This window comes from Camarhynchus parvulus, chromosome 1 (genome assembly GCF_901933205.1).
Source record: "Camarhynchus parvulus chromosome 1, STF_HiC, whole genome shotgun sequence".
NCBI classification, from domain to species: domain Eukaryota; kingdom Metazoa; phylum Chordata; class Aves; order Passeriformes; family Thraupidae; genus Camarhynchus; species Camarhynchus parvulus.
Window position 1 is genome coordinate 60,678,160 of NC_044571.1, and position 11,187 is coordinate 60,689,346.

An 11,187-nucleotide genomic window follows, 5' to 3' on the forward strand; every position below is an offset into this window, starting at 1 on the left:
AAGCCTTAGAAATGACCGATTTTTGCAAACTTCAGGAAAAGAGATGTCTGGGTAAGGAGGGACAAGATTGCATCATCAGTCCCCTTCAGGAAGCAGAACCAGGATTCAGCTCTCATCCCTCTGTCCAGCACATGCTGAACAAAATAGCAGGAGACGAAATCGCAGAGCACTCACCATGTGTGTTTTGGACCTGGCAGAAATGTAGGTTTACTGTGTTTGCAGGGAAAGGAGGATCAGGAGAAATCAGACTTTATTAATTCCTCTGTCCATTAAAAATGACTGTCCTTTTTTTCTTGCCCCTTTCTTCCATTGCCATTACTTAACAGTCATGACTATGATTTTAACACAACTGAGGAAATGTATTTACTATCTTTGATTCTTGCACAAAGCCTGATCTCAATCCCTTGTTTCCTTGCTAACCTTTTAACCTTTGCATTATCCTGTCAAAGGATTAAGACTTCTTCACTTAGCTGTGTGAAATTCCCAACTGCTGCAAGGAGAAATTGCCATCCTCATTTGGGACCTGTGGCCCCAAAAACTGACGTTGTGTAACCTCTCTGTCTAGATCCAGATTACACTTCTTCGTCGCTGGCTGCCAAATTCTTCAGTGAAACACGCAGCTACAGCTCAGAAAAGGAAACTCCTTCGCTCTGCACAAGTTTTCCTTTAACTTCTTTGTGGGGTTGTCCTGTTTGGCTGTGCCGTGCGCTTGGGAGCTGGTTTTTGGTTGTGCAAAGCCGGTGCAGCAGAAGGTGTGATCACAGCAGGGTTAACGCCGCTTCCGCCTTCGGCGCTCCCCGGGCACTGGTTCATCGTGCTGGTGCCTTGCAGTACAGTTTGTTCTTTCCGGTGTAGCCAGCAGCAAAGCAGGGTCCCATCAAAAAGAAGAAATACAGGTTCCTTTACGTAGCGTAGGAATTTCCAGCTTGTGCAAATCAGCTCCGAGACTAAAAGAAGTGCAATATATAAAGCTGGAAATGTCTGTGTATTTTATCCGATGGTACCTTTCAGAATGCAATAGGATTGTCCACCTGTGTAAGTAAACTCCTGTGTTTATGAAAACTGCATGTGCTTCAGTATTTTCATTGTATGTGCTGATTTCTGTTTCTTCAACCTTGCCTAAAATAAACTAGGTTAAAAGAAGAAGAATGTTTTATTTTAATCCAGTTTAAGAGGCTTAAATGTATTTCTTTCCCCCCCCCCCCCTAGTTTTTGGATTTTCTTTTTTATGTTTGCTCATGTTGAAATTTTACACACGTGCTATTATCTCTGTTCATTTGGGCCTCTTCAATGACCTGTTTTCTTTCTCAGGGCATCTCTCTCTGGCAGATGTTAAATATCTCCTGCTATTTTAATTTTTGAAAAATTATGTCTGTTCTCTCAGTTTCTCTACTAATATAAGATGACCAGCAGGATTCAAAGATGCAGGAAATTGTTAGCAATCTTTTCTTGGTCAACAGTGCACTTTCAGAATTAGATTTCTGGGGTTCTTGAAAATTGCTTTTTTGCATCTCTCTTCCACCCTGGACTGTCTCTTCTCTGCAGCCTGGTTTTATTTCCTTCTTTTTTTTTTCTGTATTCATTTTGCTTTTCTACTTTTTTCCTCTTGTTACCTTGCTCACCTCTCATATTGTTATTTATCATTTTCTTTGACCTACTTTTTTGATATCTGTGCAAGAAATTCTCATAACCTCCAAATGTTTGTACTGTCAGTTTCAGGAAGTGAGAAAATAGCTAATGGGTGGCCTTGGCTTCAAGTTTGTGCAAGTGTTTGTCATGAATTGCATACCAAAATTATCAACTCCTTAATAAATGTACTTACTGTTTTGGATGTGGCTTCGATGGAACACTGGGACTGTAGATCATGTTAATTAAAACCTGAATAACCATAAATACATCTCCCATAACCTAAAACGTTGCTGTGCTAGGCAAGCATGTATTTTGAGAAGGGTGTTTTTTTGGAGTGACTTAGAAAAAAATCAGTTTTGCTATGATTGTAAGCAAATTTATTCTGACACCACTGTCCTCACTAGGACTCTGTGATGCAAAGCTGGAAGGATATGAGGATGAATCAGCCCCATTGTTCCTATGTGTACATCCCAATAATTGCCTCTATGGAGTCTTTGCAATGCATACACAACTTAATAACAATGTATGCAATCAAACACTTTCCTTCCACCCTCTCTCTGGTGGTATTTTCCTGGGCAAGTACAAGAACAGCAATGAGCTCTACTTACCTTCCACTACTGACATATTTGAAGTGGAGCAATAATCTCGTTTTGCACTACACCCCTCTGTTGTGCTGTCTTTCCTGGGACTATTTGCTGTACTTTGGCTGGGATTGTGTCACACTCAGACAGGCCTCCCACAGAGAGTGTCAGGGTAGGGAAGGAAATACTCTTATTTCCCAAGTCATGGTCTTTGGCACGAGTCTGTTTCAGCACTGTTTTCTTAGCAAGCTCTTTGCTCTAAAATCCATTATCAGCTGTGTGTAAATAATACTCTGAGCAAAATCAGGAGTCATGAATTCCCTGGCAGTTGCTTTTATTTGCTGTCACATTTTGATATTTTCAGCTCACCTGTTTTGATAGTTGCCAATTAATCTTTGTAAGTGTTCAATTCGCAGAAAGGAAAACATAATTTTCAGTCAGGATTATTTTTCTTCCAGTCTGGGGGAAAGAACAATGAAGAAAATACAGAATGTTTTCTGTAAAACCTTCTCTAAATAAGCCATCTTTTAAAACCACAAAGGTCTTTGACCTCTCATTTCAGTGGAGAAACTCGGGGAATCCACAGACAAACATAAAATGCCAAGGAGTACATCACATCTACCATAATGATAGGCCTCAAGTACACATGGAAGTAGTATTTTTGCAGGATAATGAAGTGATGTGAAGCCAGAACATTCATATGGTTACAGGAGAATGAGGTCTTGGGGCAGGAAAATTGTGCCAGGCGTTAATTAGCTCTGGTAGCGGAGCATTGATTTCAAAGACTTAAAAGATTGTCAAGTTCTTTGTTCCTGCAAAGATATGAATTTTCCTACAAGTAAATTAATATTCATGCACAATTTATTGCTGTGCAAAAAAAAAAAAAAAAGATGGTGTTAAAGAATACTCTGAATTATTATGGGGTCTTACAACTGTTGGTAAAGGTGCATATATTTCTCCTTGATCAAGCACAGTGCTTAGTCATGAAATCTAAATAGGTGTCTTCAAGGTTCCCAAAGCAGAGGGATCTAGCCTTTTGTTCCAGATCTCTGGATGCCTGCACTGGAAACAGAAAGATTATCAGAGAGAGAGAGAAAAGAAAGTAAGACACTTCTGAGAGGATATGTAAAATAGCCCCTCATAGCAACAGAGAGAGGAAAAGATGGATTGACAAGTTTCCACAGGTAGGCCTATCTGGACTTGGATCAGCAAAGTTCAGAAAAGGGAAAAAACTAACCACCAAAACTGGAGTTACACCATGGACCACAAAAGAAAATGTGAATGATAGGATGATATTGGATAAGCTTAACACATCTTGATTTCAGCTGCAGAGTGCAGCTAGCAGAGTGAAAAAGCCAAGGTAAGAAGTTGTGCACCGTATTCTCTTGCTTTAATATAGTTCTAAGTACTTCTTCTATTACTAGGTAAAGTTTCAGTAACCACTACTGGGTTCTTGTGCATGCTGAAAAGAAGAACTATCCTGGTCTCGTGCTCCCTCCCACAAAATTCAGAAATTAGCAAGTTAATGCTTTTGGAAATGCAGAAGGGAGAAGTACAAAAGGTCTTGTGAAGGCCTGTGGGGAAAAATGTCATTGCTCTCACAGCTCAGCATCCTACTGCCAGGAGGGGTTGCAGACATGAGCTCCACCTCAGACATAAGTATGTTAAACACCTCCAAAGAAATTGTTGCAGACACTCCTCCAGTCCCAGGAAGCTAATGGACCTCTGTATTTGTTTGCATCATGGAAGCTGGAGGACAGCCCATGAATCATGCATGAAGGTCCATTAGGCTAATGAGGGTTAATTGATTCAATAAATCTAATCTTATGTACCAACCTTTCATCATCCCTGACCTGGGAAAGACCTGAAGTACGTGGGGTGGTAGGGAAATACCTAAATGCTTAAATAAATACATAATTATTCCCATTTCTTTTGTTGGAATTGGGAATTTCTTTTGATGCACCTGGGAAAGCCTAAGTCAGTAATTAACTGCTATGTACCTTCTCTACACAGGATCACTGAATTAAATGCTGTGACATGATTCTGTGTTCAGACTAACAGTGCTATTCTTGACTTTTTGTTTGTTTTTCATGATTGTTACTACTTGGCAGCTGGAGAAACCTTTAAATATCCTGGAATATGGTGGAAGCAGTACTGATAGATCTGTTCAGCCTCACAGCCAACTTGCAGAGCAACCTCCAAGGATTACTACACAACACTCTGGAAGCTATTGAGAAATGCTCTTCCAGCCATGCTCCGTTTGTTTATGTCATGTGTTGCCAGAGGCAGGGGAGTGAAAGGAAAGGTGAACAAGAGTCCTTGCTTCCAGCTCTGAGAGGTTTTCAGAGTCTGAAGAGAAGACTGGAGGTGGTATGTGCTCAGACTACAGCTGCTGCTTTGTACACTGTCAAACAGAGACTGGATGAAAAAGACCTGAGCATCATTAAAGTTATTCTTCCTACCTTAAGAAAAGACTTAATGAAAGTATATATAAACCATCTCTTTACAGCAGTCTACCAGTTTGAATTTGAGGATTTACAGGTGGCACCTGACAGTGAAAGCCTGCAGATATCAGAACATCAGCATGAAGGGCAAATGCTTCCTTCACAGGACATGGCATTCATCCAACATGAGATTCAGATGTACTTGGAAAGCCTGCCAAGCCTGAAAGGGGAGCTCACCATCCTCAGATCTTCCCTGATCCCAGGTAGAGAGCTCCAGCTAACAGTTTTTATAGAGACTTACCAAGCATACTTCTTCCAGGGAGTTGCAAAATGACTAAGATTTGGAAATGACTTCAGGCATCAAATAACTCTATATGATGTTGTAATAGTGTATAATAGTGTATAAAAGGAGAAAGTGTCCACAAAAATACAGCAAAAGTCTGGCAAGACTGTTTGAGGCCTGAACATGATCTGAGAAAAGACAGTCCTGTGTTTAGGGAGGGCAGACCATAAAATCTCCTCCTGTCTGTGTGGGAATTGTACACTTCAAGAGTTATCATCATAATTTGGAAAGGCAGCTTAAGAGTTTCTGCTGGTCTGCAGCCTGAGACATTCCTGATGTCTTAGTGTCCCTGCTATGGCATGATTGTGAGCAAGAAGGAAATTAGGAATCCTTAAATTTAAATACCACAGCTAAATCTAAGGTAAAGCAATACTTTTACCTGATTGGCTGATTCCAGGTCACTTCAGTATAAACCCATGTAATAGCTGGTTTGATCTTTGGTTTTGAAAGTAATTGTTTGTTGTGTTTTCTTGCCTTGGCAGATGATATTTTCTTACATGGGTTCACCACAAGGACAGGTGGGATCTCCTACATACCAACTCTAAGCTCCTGCAATCTCTTCAGCAGCTCCAAGCGCAGGGACCCACAGATTGTTGTTAAAGAAAATCTCCGCCGGCTAGCTAATGCTGCAGGATTTAACCCAGAGGCTTTTCACAGAGTCAAGGTATCTTATAAAACAATGGATTCAAGTAAATGGCTCAGATATTCCTTAATGTGTCACTGGCTAAATTGTAGGCATTATTCTTATCTTTGTCAGCAAGAACCTGTGATAAGCAAGACAATTAAAACATTTATGCTGGCAGTTTATCTGGGGGAATAGCCATCCAAACTATCAGCCATTTGTCACAATATGGAGAAGCAGCACTGATCCTTCCAAGTCAGTTCTAATATTTAACTTACCACAAAGTAGAATAATCTAATAAATGATCAGAGCACCTTCTCCTAAAAGAAAAATACACCATTGCTTTTATAGTGGCTTTCTACTGATACATCTTCATGGTACTTGAACAAGGGAGACCTGATTTCCATGCATAATCAGTTAGGGCACAAGAGTGTTTCATGTCAAAGAAAAAACCTTGTATTAGTCAGATCTGGGTTGTTTTGCAGCTATATCACTGTCCACATTCTGGTTTTGTTTTGACAGGTAGATCACGCTAATGCTGTGTGTATTATGGGAAAGACAGAGCCTGACGACTATGATGGAATAGTTACGGATCAGAAGGGTGTCACGCTGGCAGCTCCAGGTGCTGACTGCATACCCGTGCTCTTTGCTGATCCTGTCAGAAGAGCCTGTGGTGCTGCTCATTCTGGTAGGAATCGCACTCCCTGTACAATGCAGAGATTTCCTGGGACTCAAAATGAGATACAAGAACCCAAAGCTGGGCTTTCTTCTATCTGTTCCAAACAATGACCAAGTGCAAACTTAGCTTCTGTCTATTCCAAAAAATATCTCTAGCTTGAGCCTGTTTTTTGGGGTTTTGTTCCCCCTAAAAACAACATTAAAACACTTTGACTATATTATAAAAATATATGTCTGACATATTTCAGTTGTATCCCCACTTAAATGTTTCAAGCACAGAGGAGCCATGAGGTATGCTCTAATTGCCCAAACCAGGACACCTGGGGAAAAAGAACTCTGGAATTCTAATCTAAACACCTGTCTCTAGTTTCCATCTCCACAAAATTATATTTGAAAACTGATTGCTGTTAATGTGAAATATGGGGGGGAAGGGGAAGTCTTTCTAAGCTAATTTATTATTAGATATAATTATTTAATTTTAGGTGTAAATGCATCTCCTAATTTATACCTTTAATAATTGCATTTATTTTTAGCTGCTAGAAAATTAAAAAGAAAATTTATACCAATTTTTTTCGACCTCTCATCTCTCACAGGATGGAAGGGCACATTGTTAGGAGTGTCTATGGCCACAGTGAATGCTATGGTATCTGAATATGGCTGTAACATGAAAGATATCCTTGTGGTGCTGGGCCCATCTGTGGGACCTTGCTGCTATAGACTTCCTCATGAATCAGCAAAAGAATTTCACAGAATTGATCCAAAGTGTGTGAGACTTTTTGACTCTGCAAATCCTTATATTGATATCAGAAGAGCAACAAGGTAAGCCTCCTGAGGGAACAAAAGATTAATTCCACATTTATTACAAATAATTATTTTGATACTGTATTATTCAGCATTAATATGGTGAAGGTTCTCAACAAAGTACTCTCTAGTTCTTTCCAGATCAAGAAAGGATACTTTTGAATGAATGGTATTTGCTCATTTTAGCTGGATTTCAGCGATTATTTTATTGTTATACCATTACATATTGTTAGTCTATGGATTACAGACAAAAGTTCAAATTTAATGTGACTTTGCAGGTTGCAGGAAAGTACTTATTTTAGTCTAATACTGAAGAAAGAAACAAAAAAAGCAAATGAAAGCCCCAATCACAATATTGGCACAGTTTGTTCAGTTGGTGTTTGAGGTTCTGCCTTAATGATAGTGCCTTATGGAATGTGAGGATTTACAAACAGTAATATTTTCTGTTTATCTTTTGTTTTTTTCAGGATTCTTCTTGAGAGAGGTGGGATTCTTCCTGAGAACATCCAAGATGATTCTATCACAGACCAGAACCAAAACATCACTTTCTGTACTGCATGCCACCCTGATAAATTTTATTCTCACTTTCGTGATGGCACTAACTTTGGGACACAGATTGGCTTCATATCAATCAAAGACTGAGACAGTATCTCTTACTCTAGAACAGCATTTAGATAAGAAGTCTGCTGCATTGTCTGGCATCCTGCTCTCCTCATAGAAGTTTTTCCTCCTTTCTTTCACAGACTTGTAGTAGGGAATCCATGGGTCTTGCGATTCTCCTGCTTGTTCCTTCCCTTGCCCTTCTGAGGCAAGAATAAGTACCTGTGGTGTGGGGACAACAGTTCTTGTGTGAGACAGGGTGCAAAGGTAACAAGGACAACCCATACCAGTGGCAAAATCCTTCTGCAAGACCCAGACGCATGCTCCAAATTTATGGATCGTCCTTGACCAAATGTTTTCAGAAACCTCACTGTCTTAAGGTGTCTTAAGGTGGTAGAAACCCAAAAACCACCAGTCTTCATTAGCTTCTGGTTGAGACTGCTGAATGATGCTAAGTATGACATTGCTAATGCAGAAAGGGAAGCCAGTGTTGCATGTTACCTGTTTGAGACACTCAACTTGAATAGTTTCAGCTGAAACCTTAAAAATTTTGTGCATGGGATTAATTTTCGCCTTTGGATTAGTTTAAAGAACTCCAAAATACTTACAAGAATTTTCCTATGGAAAATAACTTGACAGTGAGAAGCAAGCAGGCTCCTTTGGAGCAGATATTGAAAGTATATGAACTCTCACCCTTCTGTAATTTTTGGTTGTAGGAAAAGTAGGACTAAAACCCTTAATTTATGATGTATATATTCATGTCTCCTTAGGATTTTTTTCTTTAAACAGTGGTACTTTGATAGTCACTGACACACTCTCAACAATGCCAAGTTATTCAATAAATATCTAAAAAGTTACGTGAATTTATCCTGAGTTAATGTTACTGACCAGTAGTTGGACTTACATGTCTTACTAAGCAAATTCTAAGTGTGCACTGTTTTCTTTTGGCCAATAAAAATAATGCCTCTAGATTTTACAATAGACGTGATGTCTTCTGACACGCAGGCAGTGAGGGATTGCTAACAGTAAAGCTGTGCTGATTGCGGCTTGCAGAGCTGCCAAGCACAAGCCTTGGGCCAGCGGCGCTCATGACGTACTTTCTATTTTGGGTTCTGCGAGCCTTCCCCGGTCTGACTGCTCTGCCCACTAGAGGTCAGTGCTCGCTCGCGCTGCTCTTCCATCCCGGAGGCACGGATGGATGGATAGATGGATGTATGTGGGTCCAAACCATGCGGTTTGCAAAGCACTGCCCAGCACGCGCTGCTTCTTTTGCCTCTACAGTCATCTGCCAAGTTATTCTAATATCTGTGCTTGAGGAATAATCTGTTTTTATTTTGATTCGGAGCTGACCGAATTAGACCTTTCTTTGTTTTCTGGAAGAACAGATATTTTTAAAAAACTTCCTTTTACCTGTGAATGGTATTTCTCAGAGAAGAGCCTGGCTCTGATTATGTTCTCTGACTGTAACCATCTATGAAAAAAATATGCTTCTGCCAACTATCTTACTTCTTCAGAAATATTATTCTGCTGCTGCTGTAGCCCTGCAGTCATTGACAATCTTCAGTTACCTTTTTAAAACTCCTCCATTGCTTTCACCATTCAGCTGGCTTCAAACCAGAGTCTCAGGATCCAACAGGGGCAGCACTCTCACTACTCAGTTTAGAGTTGCCAAGCACATTGCTGCATGCCAGCTAATGGTGTGTATGGTATGTATTACGTGTATTATCGACTTGTTCTAAAATAGGAGAGTATAATTATATGGAGACTGACAGGCTTATCTTGCTACACTAGTTAAAAACACCAACCCAACAGCCTACCTTCCCCTTTTAGTTCTGTCCCTTTGCCCTGATTTCTGTTTCACTTTATTGATACTGACTGACATAGCAGTGAGGTGAGTAAGGTATCCTTGCAGCTATAGGGGCAGTAGCACTACATGGCTTTCAGTCCCTGCATCTGAAGCTCAGCCAAAGCTGAGTATCCTTTACCTAACCCTTTTCCCTTGTGTATCAAGGGTATGCCATCAAAAACAGCTGAGTTACTTGGTTCTGCAAGGTACTTGACAGCTGAAGCATCATAGGGGCCCATGTGCCTGCTGTTATCCCATCTCACCTCAAAGATGGCTTAAAACTAATACATTTATTCTTGCAGTAAGTACAAAGACCTCACAGTCATGCTACTCACCACAGCTCAAATGTTCAACAGTATATTAGGTCACATTAACTTGATACTGAGAGTAAGCCCTGTCTTGTTCTTACCTGCTCAAGGATTACAATAGAGATTTTATGTTTAGAAAAATACCATTTACATGTCATGGTAAGGGTGTGCAAGCTGGAGAAAATATCAGAATGAGCAGGAACACCAAAGGCTTCACCTTTTGGAAGACAAATCATTACCACAATTGTTCTTTATTTTTTTCTTTTATATTAATTACATAGACTGTAAACCTTTCAAGACAGGAAACAGTCTTTTGCACATGGATGACTGAGGTGGGAAACTCCACGACCCATAAGAAAATATTGTAGGTTCACTCTCAAATCAGGCTAGGCTCTGAATCATTACTTCTTTCAAAAGTCCCTCCTACAAAGGCACTGTAATCCTGGTATTAAAAACAATAGTTTGGAGGAGAGGCATGACAAGAAGGAGACTAGGCTGTTTCACATCTCTGTTTATTTACTTTTCATTCTTGCTGCTCACTGAAGGAGGCAAACACATCACCCCTGATTCACCACCTCTAGAGAAGCTCTTAAAATGCTTCATAAATTGTTCAGCTGTACCTAAATAATTATCAGATCCTATTTATTAACCTAATATCCATTGAATTTATAAGCTGCATTTGCCCTATTATTGTTATTAAATTACATTATTATTTATGATAATGGTGTGCCCTGAGGAGAGCACATGACATGATCACATTAAATATTGTTTTTGCTAGTTGTTACTGTGCAATTAACATTTGTTACTATTGTAGATTCTCAGTATGGGCCTCTTTATTTACATTATATACTTGAATTAAGTGCACTGAAACAGGTCTGAGAAAGGCTTTATTCACTACTCCAATAGAAGAGGGCATCTCTAGCAACGCTGTCTGCCTGGGGAAGCAGTGTGCAGCTTCAGAGGAATAGATCAAAGCCTGAGATAATTAGTGAAATGTTTATCCAAACCATGTCATTTATTGCCATAGGTATAGCAAAGGTAAAAACTATTAAGGCAATTAGATGAAAAATGCTTTTAATGCATTTGTAGAGGTCAGTTCCTTTAGTGACTGCTGGTCTCTCTCTGCTGACAACTTGAGGAGACAGGATGGAGGCAAGGCAGTTTTGCATTTGAAGTTGCCTTTGCTTTAGCTACAAATTCAGAAGCCATGGGCCTGGACACTCAGCAACACATATGGGCACATCTTGACTCACAGAAAGTATGTAATCCCTCCCAAATTACAAGCATTCAATTACAGGAAAGCATCTCCTTTCCCCAGCAGTATCATGGACTTGC

The 11,187-nt window shown here is 39.9% G+C and overlaps 1 protein-coding gene across 1 annotated transcript; it reads left to right on the forward strand.

Moving 5' to 3' along the window:
- The first annotated feature begins 902 nt into the window (after positions 1-902).
- LACC1 (laccase domain containing 1) lies at positions 903-7,740 on the forward strand. Its single transcript, XM_030954712.1, has 6 exons — positions 903-1,035; positions 4,322-4,917; positions 5,480-5,661; positions 6,142-6,307; positions 6,891-7,116; positions 7,566-7,740. The coding sequence occupies exons 2-6, from the start codon at positions 4,350-4,352 to the stop codon at positions 7,738-7,740; spliced, it is 1,317 nt and encodes a 438-aa protein (XP_030810572.1). The 5' UTR covers positions 903-1,035; positions 4,322-4,349.
- The last annotated feature ends 3,447 nt before the right edge of the window (positions 7,741-11,187 follow it).

Bases quoted from the DNA above. Each gene is read 5' to 3' on its own strand.
- LACC1 (XM_030954712.1), top strand. From the start codon at position 4,350: ATGGTGGAAGCAGTACTGATAGATCTGTTCAGCCTCACAGCCAACTTG. The intron at 4,918-5,479 runs GTAGAGAGCTCC...TTGCCTTGGCAG, and splicing joins CAGATCTTCCCTGATCCCAG to ATGATATTTTCTTACATGGG. The intron at 7,117-7,565 runs GTAAGCCTCCTG...TGTTTTTTTCAG, and splicing joins GATATCAGAAGAGCAACAAG to GATTCTTCTTGAGAGAGGTG.